Genomic DNA, 12,183 nt, shown 5'->3' with positions numbered 1-12,183 from the left:
CTCAGGTCATGATCCCAGCGTCCTGGGATCGAGTCCCACATCGGGCTCCTTGCTCAGCGGGGAGCCTGCTTCTCCCTCTGCCTCTGCCTGCCTCTCTGTCTGCCTGTGCTCGCTTTCGCTCGCGTTCTCTCTGACAAATAAATAAATAAAATCTTTAAAAAAAAAAAATAAATAAATGCAATGCTTAGGGTGGAAGTCAGTGATGCCTAAATTTCTATCAGCTAGCAAGACGACTCTGCAGGGAGCTTCTGGAGCTTTTCCCAAACGTGCATTGTCTGGGACCTGTGAATGCCCACGTTGTCTGGTGGCGGCAGGATGAATACTTTGTGTGGTCACCTCTTTGCTCCAGCAGGCTGTAAGCGGATTCCTGACCACTCGCGTGGCTCAGGCTGTTATGGTGCCACAGGTGCTGACCCGCTACTTGCTTCTGCTGTGGCCCACAGGCCAGCGTGCCCTGCCACCTCCTCCTCCAGCCCCACCTCTGGCCAGGTCCCGTTCCGAAAGTCCACAGTAGAAAGCTAATGATGCCCCAAGCATGCCAGGTTCTCTCAAACCTCCACTCTTCGGCATACTCTTCTCCCTCTCCCTGTCTGCCTCCGACATGTCCTTCCAGACTTGACTGAGCCCCCATCGCTGCTACCACACAAACGTTTACCAGCCTCTGTTACTTAAGAACGGTCCCTATCCTGCTACCTGTCACACTATACTATTCAACATGGAGGTTATATGGATGCACATTACAAATGCATATATTTAGGGGTGCCTGGGTGGCTCAGTCATTAAGAGTCTGCCTTTGGCTCAAGTCATGATCCCAGGGTCCTGGGATTGAGTCCCACATTGGGCTGCCTGCTTGGTGGGAAGCCTGCTTCTCCTTCTCCCATTCCCTCTGGTTGTGTTCCCTCTCTCACTGTGTTTCTATCAAATAAATAAAATCTTTAAAAAAATAAAAGATTAAAAGAATGCATATACTTAAAGTACACGACCCAGTGAATTTCAACACGTACACGCTCCCGCAACTGCCATCAGCGCCGAGATGGTAAGCATATCAGCCCCTGAAAGTTTCCTCGTACCTCTCCGCAGCACTAATCAGCAAACCCTGATGCACGCTTCCCGTCACTCCAGAGCTGTTTTCATGTTCTAGAAACTTCATACGTAGAACCACAAAGTACACAGGTACCCTTGTTCTTGGTGGGGCGGGGGGGGGGGGGGAGTCTTTCATGTGGTACCATTATTTGGAGATTGAGGATGCTGGCCAACAGTTCTCTTTCTCGCAGCATCCTTGGTTTGGCCCGCAGAAGGAGCTGGGAAGTATACCTTCTTCAATTTTTGAAAAGTTTGTCTGGAGCTGGTATCACCTAGTCCTGATATATTCAGGAGACCTCCCGACAGCCACCTGAACTGCCACCGGCATTTCTATGCCTCTGCTGCCCATCTGCTCCCACAGAGTGTGCGCTTCAGGAGGGGAGGGCCTGGCCCACCTGCCTTCTGTGTATCCTGGTGCCAGTCCTTTTAATAACTGTCGCAAGGCATGACTCACCTGCAGAATTCACCTACTGAGAATACAATCCCGTGGGCTTTAGCACACTCACAGGCATACGACCACCCCCGGTTCTAGGATATTTTCATCTCCCACAAACTAAACCACAGACCTAGTAGCAGTTGCTCAGGTTCCCTGCCCCAGCCCCAGGGAACCCGCAGGCTTGCGTCTCTGGGTCTGCCTGTTCTGGAAGCTACATTGATGGAATCTTGCGGTCTACAGCCCCTTCTCACAGGCTCCCTCCCCCTTCCGCATCACATCTCGGACAGTCACTCCAGCTGGCGTGGGTGGCTGAGCAGCATCCGCTCGCGAGGCTGGACTGTGCTGCTTCTCCATCCCAGCGGGCACCTGGGGCACTTCCACTGTTTGCCTATTACAGAGCCTGCCGCCCGGCTGCCGCATCACTCGCATCAGAGACAGATGTTTGTAGGCTCGTATGCCAGGTGGGGACTATGGGCTCACAGGGTGGCTGTTGTTTAACCTTCACAGGCACTGCCAGACCTGTCCCGGGGCACATTCCCGCCACCATGGAAGAGGGCTGGGCTCTGACTCCCGGTGCCTCTTCTCAGTAGGCGCCAAGCAAGTGAGCGATGGGTGGGGGAAAGGGTAAGGGTCAAACTGTCTGCCTCTGCTCTGATGAAGAAACAGTTCCTAAAGAACAGGGTAAAGTTAAGTGGGTACCGAGGTGTGGAGTCAGGGTCCAGCATGAGGCTCACTAGGTCCCTAGGTGCCTCCAGCCACAGACCTGCCTGTGGGACCCTGAGCATGTTACCTCCCACCCTGGGGTCAGGGCGGAGGGGCTGAAGTGGCGCTCGGTCTCACCCCAGGTCCTGACCTGGACTGGCACGGCACAGCCCCCCGGGAGCGGGATATGGGCCAGATGCCTGCCCCGCCAGCCTCTGCTGCAGCTGCGTCAGCCCGCCCGCCCTCAAGCACAGCCCAGGAGCCCAGGAGAGCCAGCAGGCTGTCCTGGTGATTCTAGGGCACACACGTCCTCTGGATGGCCTAGGGCTCTCTGGTTTGGGGTCCCAGGCATGGGATGCTAGACTGTGCACAGAGCAAGACACCCAGGCAGAAGAGCCGTGGGGATGAGGCTTGGGCGCTGGAGCAGGCACTGGGGGCCCCGTCTCTGGGGTACAGCAAGCTTAGAAGCAGAATCTAGAGCCAGGGCCTGTGGGTTCCACTCCTCCCACTGTCCCCTAACTAGCCCCGTGACCTCCGGCCATTTGCTGACTTCTCTGGGATGCGTGCCATCACCCGGGAGACAGGGTAACACTGTGAGGTACTGACCCCTCAGGGTTGGGTGGAGACAGGCAGGCTGGGCTAACAGCGGGTTTCATGGGGGCCTCTTAGCCTCCAGGGGGCTGGAGACCAGCGTCCGCCTTGTGGCTGTACAGCTGACCTCCAGTAAAAAGCCTGGACACCAAGCTTGGGAGCCTCCCTCGTCAGCACAGTGCTGTCCCCACGGCACCCCTGGGACAGCAGCTTTCCTGGACCCAGCCCTGAGGGTCTCTTGTCTTTTCATTGAAACAAGTCAGAACCGGGAGCACCCCAGCTCTCGTCAAGTCCTGAGTCCTTCTCAGGAATTACTGAACCCAAGTTGGCCCTGGGGAGCCCTGAACCTGCAGGTGGTATCAGGGCAAGGGGTCCTCGGGGAAGCCCTGAGCGCCGCACACGGAGCTGCCCAGTGGCCAGCACTGCTCGCCTGCGGCAGCAAGGACACTTGGGTTCAAGACTGCACTTCCTACCCTGCAGGTCCACCAGGTGGGGGGGCGCAGGGAGCAAAGGCAGGAGGCCCGACCACAGGGTCCCGAAGGGTCCCGCAGGCCACTGCCGGGGCGGGGGGTGTCTTTCTCCCATAGCTTCGCCCTCTGGCCCAAGATGCACAGGCTCAGCAAGCCCTGTGGCCCGCCTTCAACTCTCGGGGCCGCAGCTGGCCTGCCCTCCTGCACGCGGGCCCTGCCAGCCGTCCCTGTTCTCTTCCTCCTTGGTCCCAGAACTCCCTGAGCGCTGACCAGGAGGCCCAGGCCAGCGGGCGTTTCCTGTTGTGACTGACTGCAACCCGGGCTCTCCCCGCCTCCCGCCCACCGGCTTTCCTTTGGGTTTCCTGGGCTGGCTGGGGTGGACCCCTGGCTATTGTGTGCCTGCCACCGGAAGCGGGGGGGTGGGGGACTGGGGGGGCTGGGCGTGGCCAGTTCAGTCCCGCCCGGCCGTCTCCCCTCACCTGTGGCATGGACCAGGCTCTCGCTCCACAGATGTGACCCGCACTGCGCACTGCGCACTGCCCACTACACCAACGGAGGCGGCCTGGGGGGTCACCCTCCGCTCCCCGGCAAGCCCCTTTCCGAGCACCCACCGCGTACAGAACTGAATGCACCAAGGACACAGCCGTGAACGGGGCAGACATGGCCCCTGCGCTCAAGGACCCACGCTCTAGTCACTGCCACATGCGTCACAACACCAAGGGATTTCCACGAGGCTGGCTCGGCCAGGCAGGAATTTCCCTCGGCCCCTGGGGATCCCAGCAGCCAAGAAAAGTCCTCAGAACCACAGAGGCCCAAACGCTGCTGGTGGCCATGCCAAGTGCCACCGCCACCTCAAGAAGTAGCTGGGAGGCTTCTTCTAGAATCAAACACACCCTCTGCGAAACCCAGCCCTTGCACTCCAGCCACCCCTCCAGACAAAGAGCACTTGTGCCCACATGGACAAACACAGCTCGGTCCTTATGGCAGCTGCACTCAAAACCACCCAGCACTGGAGACCACTTCTGGGTCCTTGAGTAGGGGAGGGACAGAGAAGCTGGCGTGTCCCCACCACGGTGCGAGAAAGGAACCACCCACCAACCCACACGACCGCATGCGTTAGCCTCAAAGGCACGATGCGGAGCGAAGCCACAGCTCGCACACGGAGCTCCTCTCTGGGTTTCCCCAGGTGACGCACCGCACGTTGGCGGCCCGTGGGGCCCTGCAGTGCCAGCACAGGTCGCTGTCCTGACTCCCCATCCCCACCCCCAAAAAGTTAAAAGTACATGGAAGCCAAGCACCTGGCTGGCTCAACAGCTGAGCGTCTGCTCAGGTCACGATCCCAGGCTTCTGGGATGGAATCCCTCCTCTTCCGTCCCTCTGTCCAACCATCTGTCCATCAGGCTCCCTGCTCAGCGGGGAGCCTGCTTCTCCCACTCCCTCTGCCCTTCCCTCACTTACACGCCCTCTTTCCTAAATAAAATCTTAAACAAAAGCAGCCCACGGAGGCGGTGGCACCTGCAGCCGGTGGTAACAGCAAGCTCTGCGCCTGAGGGAGGCCCGGGAGCAGGGCTCTTTGGAGCTCCTGGGGGCCCTGGCAGCCGGGTCTGGGGCCGCACCAGGGAAGGCTCTGCCCGCACACGGAGGACCCCGGCCCCATAGACACCCTCGTCCCAAACACATTTCCGGGACTCCAGCTTTCTGGGTCCCTCTGCCACAGTCTGAGGGCAAAGGCCTGATGCCAGGCAACCATCGCTCTTCATGCCTTTGCTTTAAACAGCTGTCCGTCCCACAGCAATGGGGAAGCAGCATCCAGGGGCCAGGGATGGTGCGGCGTGACCCCACGGAACAGCATCACCCCGTCCAGCGATGCTCTGCCTGGCTCCCCGCCCAAGGCTGTTCTCTTACCAGAGGAGGAGAAGGACGCCCCGGCAGACAGGGAAGCTGTCAGAGCATCCCCGGGAACCACGGCTCGGCGAGACTCTGACACCCTTTCCACACCCTTTCCAACTCCTCAGGCACCCACCTGCATCCGCGGCAGACACAACGGACCCTGCTCCCCGGGCTTGGGATGCTGACGTGTGGGGACAGCCCCAGCATCACGGGAAGAGTCGGGGTAAGGAAAGGACATGGCCTTGGAAGCGGAGGCTGAGCAAGGCCCAGGGATGGAGCCCTCCCTGGGCTCCAAGTGGTTCTGATGGCCACTTGGCATGGCCACCGGCAGCGTGCGGGCCTCCATGGTTCTGAGGACTGTTCTTGGCTCCTGGGATCCCTGGGGGCCGAGGGAAATCCCTGCCTGGCTGAGCGGGTGGTGACCCCAGCCTGGGACCCCGTGCTGCACACACTCCGGGATGCCAGCTTAGCCGCCTCGCACACCACTGCCAAGACACTAAGAGCTTGGACACACTGAGTTCAATAATTAAATCCTCTGTTCCTTTCTACTCTTTCTATTATGCTACTGGATGGTTCAGGACTACATACAGGCTCACGGACTACTGCTCCCCGGACAGCGTGGCTCTAAACCGGGGGTCTGCAGGCTGTTCCTGTGACGGACCAGGAGTAAGGGTTTCCAGCTTTTTACGGGCCATCGGTCTGTGTCCGCACTGCCCCACTCAGGCCTTGTGGCAGAAGAGCCACAGGAATCGTGTAGACAGATAGGCCTGGCTGTGCCCCTCTCCACAAAGCTAGAGGGCAGGGGGCAAGCCTGGTCCATAGGCTCCGGTCGGATGACCCCATCTCAGTAAAGCATCTGGTCTCCCACAAAGAGAGGGCTGGCGTCTGCTCTCAGCCACCAGGTGGTGACCTGTAAGGCCTGGGGGCACCCTGCCTGACACAAGTGTCTGCGTGCCTGGTGGCCTTGGGCCACACTGGACAGTCCTACGGTACAGTTTGTATCAGAGACTTCCAGACACCCAGGGTCTGCCCGGCCTCCACAGGGGCTGGAGGGGACAAGGATCAGGCCCGCACACTGGGGCCCAGCAAACTCCGGGCACCGAGGCTCAGGGAGCCACCCCGGTTGGTGACACTGCAGGCACAAGTCACACACCATGGCCGGGAGGACTTTAGGCTGTCCATGCACCCCTGTGAGAGGGCGGCCAGAGGCTCTGGGCCAGGGCTGGGGCCCTGCAGCTCCTTCCTCCGCCGACCCAATCTGTGCCCCTCGGCCATGACAAACCCCAGTGTGAGGGAGGAGACGGCTTTTGGGTGGCTCTGAATCCTTTCCCTGAATGCAACTGGAGAGCAGTCCCGGACACCCCCAAAGGTGCCGTGAGAGTCAGAGGGAGGGCAGTCTTGGGGACCCCTCTGCACGCACACACCCGCCCCAAAGCCTCCCGCTCTCCCTTGTGCCCCTTGTGCCCCAAGGCCGGGCAAAGAGGGGGAGACCGATCTCCAGTCAGGTGAGGGGAAAGCTGGTCCTCCCACTCCACCCCACCCCCCCCCCCCGCCCCCGCCAGCCCCGCGCTCACCCAGAGCTCCTCCAGCAGGGCCACGGCCTCCTCCCCGCTCTGGGGCCGCCGGCTGCACACCCAGGCCTGGACGTCGGCGGGCAGTGCGCTCAGGAACTGCTCCAGCACCAGCAGCTCCAGCATCTGCTCCTTGGTGTGCAGCTCGGGCCGCAGCCAGTCTCGGCACAAGGTGCGCAGCAGCCCCAGCGCCTCGCGGGGGCCCGGCGCATCGCCCAGGTGGAAGTGGCGAAAGCGGTGCCACGGCGAGTCCAGGGTCAGGCCCTTGGCCGTCTGGCCTTCCTGCTTCACGGGCTGGGGAGACAGGACCTCCATGGGGGTCTGTGAGTCCTGCGGGGACAGCAGCGCCTATGGGGAGGGGAGTCAGCACAGTCAGAACCCAACTCAGTGATGCAGGAAACCACCGCCTCCCGCCGGCTGCACCCCAAGCACACCCAGGTGGGAGCCGAGGGACCTGGAGTAAGTGGTGGTGCCTCTCTGCACCTCAGTTTCCCCTCCAAGGCTGAGGGTGAGTGCCTGAGAAGGAAGGTGCTGGAGGAGGGGAGATGGGACCCTGTCCAGGGACAGCACAGGCTCTGGCCCTGTCTCTGCTCCTTCCCTGCAGGTGACCGCAGGCCCCACTGCCCCTCAGTCTCCTCCCTCGGCTTTGTGTGAGGAGCGAACACACAGACAGCCGGGAACAGCACGGCCTGGCCGGGCTCAGAAAGCCCGCAGCTCTCGCCAGCACCATCGCCACCGTGACTGCTTGCCCGATGACACACAGACCCTGCGCCCCCTGCAGCACGGGCTCTAGCATACCCGCTCCAAAGCTACCCCCCCCACCGCTTCCTTATTCACATCCCCAAACCCACACCTAGCTCTAACCCAGCACCCCGGTGTCCGGAGGTGGGTTTGGATGAAGCTGGCACAAGCTTCTGTTAGAAGACACGGGGGCTCTAACAGGCGGCGTAGCAGCTGGGGCTCCCAAGATGGCGCTGTCCGCTCGGAACTGCTGGGAACAAGCTTACACGTTCTCACCACAGCAAGGACAAGGCTGAAGACGTGAGTTGACAGATGTGAACCGCACTCACCATGGCGACCGCGTCACAACGTACCCACGTCAGATGGTCCTGGGGTAACTGAACACAACGCTCTATGTTGATGACGTCTCAGTAAAAACGGAGAAAGAGATGAAGAGAAGCCATGAGGCTGGGGTCCGAATACGAGGGGATCGGTGCCGCTAGAGGAACAGACATCCCTGGACGTGCTCTGCCACATGAGGAGACAAGCAAGCTGCCCCCACAGCCCAGACACAAATCTGCCTGCACCCGACCTTGGACTCCAGCCCCAGAACTGAGAGAAATCAGTGTCTGTTGCTGAGGCGCCCATTCAGTATTCCCATGGCTGCCCACGCCATCCGACACATGGATGGGCCCCCAGTCATGTCCGGGGATTGGGAAAAGAGGCGGACTCTGGGACTTGGCCCACATCCACTCTCCCCTTCCTCCTATGTGCAATACCCCCACCCTCCAAGGAAGCCGTGTGCCCTCCACTTCCTCTTCCCTGTTCCCGAAGGAGGGGACCCAGACACGGCAGCGTCTCCACCGGGAGACAGCTGGGAATGTCTGGAGACTTTTGACTGCTGGATGGGGGTAGGGGAATGGGACTGTGGGTGTCCAGCAGTGGGGAGGCAGCTGGTGGTCCTAAGGCCCACAGGGCAGCCCCATGGCACAGAATGGTCCAGCCCCGAATGTCGACAGCACTAAGACTGAAAGACTCCGGGCTAGAAGAGAGATCCTCCTGTGGTCCAGGGACCCCCAGGGTACAGCAAGGTCAGAACTGTTCCATCATGATGGTAAGATGGTATCTGAGGGTGCGCCGGGGTCTTCCACAGGCTGCACACACACAGGCCGAATGGAGAAGCCATCTTCTTTCAAGTCAGGAATTGGAGATATTTGCAGAAAAACAAGGCCATGTTTCCAATTTTTTGTTTTGGAAAACACAGTTATTTTCCATTAAAAAAAAGGTTATTTATGTCAACATATGAAATGTTGATTACTTCTATTCTTATAGGCATTATTAGTAAATACTTTGAAATTTCTTTGGCCTTTGCTTTAATAGGATACATACCCACAAACACAACTGCTACTGATAAAGATAGTTTGGGATCTCCAGTAACTTTTAAGAATGTAAAGGGGCCCCGAGATCACGACACTTGAGAACCACTAGGACTGGGTCAGCAAACAGCCGCCTGTGGGCCAGATCTGGCCTGCAGCCCATCTTTCCTTTTGTTTTGTTTTTTAAGATTTTATCTTTTGGTTGTGGGGCTTGAACCTACAACCCCAAGATCAAGAGTCGCATGCTCTACCAAGTGGGCCAGCCAGTTGCCTCTTTCTTTTTTAAAAAATTTTAGAAGATTTCTTATTGATTTATTTGAGAGAGAGAGAGGTAGCAAGAGAAAAAGCAGGAAGCAAGGGGGAGAGAGAGAAGCAGGCTCCGCTGAGCAGGGAGCCAAAAATGGGGCTCTATCCCAGGACCCCGGGTTCACAACCTGAGCCAAAGAGAGACCCTTAACTGACTGAGCCATCCAAGCACCCGCTTTTTTTTTTTTTTTTTTTTCCATAAAGTTTTATTGGTACATGGCCAAGCCTACTTGCTCGGGCACCATCCCTGGCTGCTTCTGAGCTCGGAAGACAGAGCTACGGACATCTGGCAGACTTTAGAGCTGCAAAGCTGACACGTGGCTAAAGCTATCTACTGTCTGGCTCTTCCAGAAAAAGTTTGCCAACTCCTGATGGTGGGAGACCAACACAGAAGGCATCCTGGATGGCCCCGTGGGTATCGGCACTGACCCACGTCGTAACACCCTGCACTGTCAGGGAACCAGTTTTTCTACTGGGCTTGAGCCACTGTGTTTCAGGGCCTCGTTGCTGCAGTAGCTTGCTCCTGATCAGGACTACAGAACAGCTCTCGCGACCCAAGGCAGGAGGCAGATGAGGGCTCTGACCAGTGAGAGTCAAGAGAAGGTCTGCATTTGAACAACTTTCCTCATGATGAGAAACTCCTGTGGCCACCTTCATTTTGCAGCAAAGGAGGTCGAGACAGGAATCCTTGGCTCTGGGACACAGGCTCTGTGTGGCTGGGCTGAAAGGTCCCCAGGGTAGCCCAAGTCCAAAGCCCTGGCTCTTAAGTATTACGCACTGACCATGGACATCATCTCACTGTTGGGCCAGCCACCACACCCTCCCACATCATCTCCCTGCTCCTGAACCTGCCACCCTAGATGCAAATCATCCCACAACAATCAGAAGCGGTTTTTTTCCCTCAACACAAATCACATTATGTCACTTCCCCACTCAAAACCCCCTGGCTGCTTCCTTGCTACAGAAGGTCTCCCATCTGCCTACCTTTCTTATCTCTCACTGTTTTATCCCTGGCTCTCTCTACTCCAGCCACACCAGCTCCTGGATTATATTCTCAGACTCAACGCTAGTCCTACCCCAGGGCCTTTGTACCTGCTCTTCCCCCCTTTACTCAGCTGACTCCTTCTCTTTTTTGAGGCCTCCATGCAATTTCTCCTACTCAGAGAGCCTCCTCAAGCTGTCTGATTAACACAGCATCCACACACCCTACCCTGCAGTTTCTATCCCGTCACCTTTACTAACTTCCTTTAGTGTTTAACAAGACAAGGGCTTTCTTTGTGTGATATCTTCCTTCGTGAGAACTGACGCTTTAGGAGAGCAAGAGAACACATTCACAGAGCCCAGCGTGCTGGCTGGCACTCAAAGAAAATTTATGGGATGATCAGTGCTATGGGATTTTAGTATTATTGCCTCCATTTTGCCAATGGAGAAGATAAAGACACTTGCCTAAAGTCACTCAGCTAATAAGTCACAGAGCCTAAACTCACACCCCTGTCTGCCTGGTCCACAGCCAGCCTGCAACATCACCTCCCGCCCACCCATCTCTCCATTCAAGGGCTGGTGAGCCTGGGGTGGCAGGGAAGGCTTCCCAGAAGACCCAGGCCAGAGCTGAGACTCCAAAGACACAGAGAAGCCTGCTTGCTATGAGACAGATCCCCCTGGATTGGACTGGAATCTGACCTGAGAGAGCCAGGGCTCAGGCATCATGCTGAAGGGTCCTGCAGTCTTGGGGGAAGGGGGCTCACGGGTGAGCCACCAGCTGTCCACAGTGAGTGGAGAGCAGGGCCAGCTGGACCTTTCTCTGGGTCCTGGGGTCACCACCCAGGAAGCAGTAAGGAAGTTCGTTCCACCAGGTGAACCAATCCTTACCCTCCACTGCGGTCCAGTGCCTCCTGCCGCGGCCAGAGTGCTGTGCGCTACCCTGGAAGCCTCAGGAGACAGCTGCTGAGCAGGCTCAGCCTCACAATGCCCCACCCAAGCACCCCAACAGCCCTGCAGGTTGGGCACCACAATCAGAAGCCCACAAGATCACTCAGAGACAGGATTCAAACCTGGAACTGTGGGACCCCAGAGCCCATGCTGGTCGCACCCAGCACCTCTGCACAGCCCGCTGGGTTAATCAAAGGGTTATGAGGTGGGCTCCGGGCCTTGGCTGCTTCCATTTCCAGCTCAGCCATTTATCCAGTGCCTGACCCTGGACCCCTGACTTGCCCTCTGTGGACTGAATTTCTCCACCTGGAAACCAGGACTGATAACAGCTCCTTCCCCACACGGGGTTGCCAAGATCGTGACCGAGAAGTGGTCCAAGATCCAGTAAGCGCTCAGGGAAGACTTGAATGTCCACTGCAGGGTTTCCAAACCTCAGTACCAGTCCCACATGGGGCCCGATGCTTCTGTGATGTGGCCGCCGTCCCATGCCACGCGAAATGTCTGTCAGCATCCCCGAAACCAGCGGCCGTTTCCCCAAACCCCAGCTGTGACCGCCACACAGGTTTCCAGATACCGCTGTGTCTCCCCAGAGAAGCAGAACACGGGCTCCCAGCCCCGGGGCTGAGAGCCGCGGGCCCACGGGACATACTCGGGGCGCAAGGGCTCTGGGGCAAGCCCCAGCTCTGCAGCCGCCCAGCGGTCCGTGCTCACACACGGTACACGAGCACCTGTTACACGGGGTCCCCATCACCCGGGCTGTAAAATGGGCCGGAAAACCCGACAGGGGCGAGCGTCGCCGCGTGAGGGCGAGGGGCGAGGAAAACAGATGCGGAGCGCAGCGGCCACGCCAGCAAGGGCTCGAGCACAGGGAGCCCCAGGCGCCGGCACCCACACCTCGCCAGCCTCAGAGGAGGGGGCCCGCAGGGTGACGGGAGTCGGCCGGGAGCAGCTCCCACAGACGAGCCCAGCTTGGAGCCCGGGCGAGCCGCGGGCCAACAGCCTCCCGCGCACCCGGACCCGACGCGGGCGCCCAGCACGCGAGAGAAGAGCGCGGCGGGCGGCCTCAGCATCCCACGCCCCGCACCCCACCCCTCCCCTTTCGGGGCCCC

At 58.8% G+C, this 12,183-nt stretch overlaps 1 protein-coding gene across 2 annotated transcripts in view; it reads right to left on the bottom strand.

Annotated features, from left to right (window-relative positions):
- ZNF444 (zinc finger protein 444) overlaps window positions 1-8,636 on the bottom strand; it is a 12,410-nt gene extending 3,774 nt beyond the window's left edge. Inside the window, exons 1-2 of one of the 2 annotated variants that reach the window (XM_059383205.1) lie at window positions 7,814-8,636; window positions 6,747-7,091 (exon numbers count right to left, since the gene is read on the bottom strand). In XM_059383205.1, coding sequence (XP_059239188.1) covers window positions 6,747-7,091; window positions 7,814-7,816 — 348 coding nt within the window. In that variant the 5' untranslated portion in view covers window positions 7,817-8,636. Of the gene's footprint in view, window positions 1-6,746; window positions 7,092-7,596; window positions 7,735-7,813 lie in introns of those variants that run through there. The other variant, XM_059383207.1, reaches the window with a different exon arrangement.
- Between the last annotated feature and the right edge of the window lie 3,547 nt (window positions 8,637-12,183).

This window comes from Mustela nigripes, chromosome 17 (assembly GCF_022355385.1).
Source record: "Mustela nigripes isolate SB6536 chromosome 17, MUSNIG.SB6536, whole genome shotgun sequence".
NCBI lineage: Eukaryota > Metazoa > Chordata > Mammalia > Carnivora > Mustelidae > Mustela > Mustela nigripes.
The sequence above is the reverse complement of the archived record's forward strand: the minus strand, read 5'-3'. Positions and strand labels throughout refer to the sequence as shown.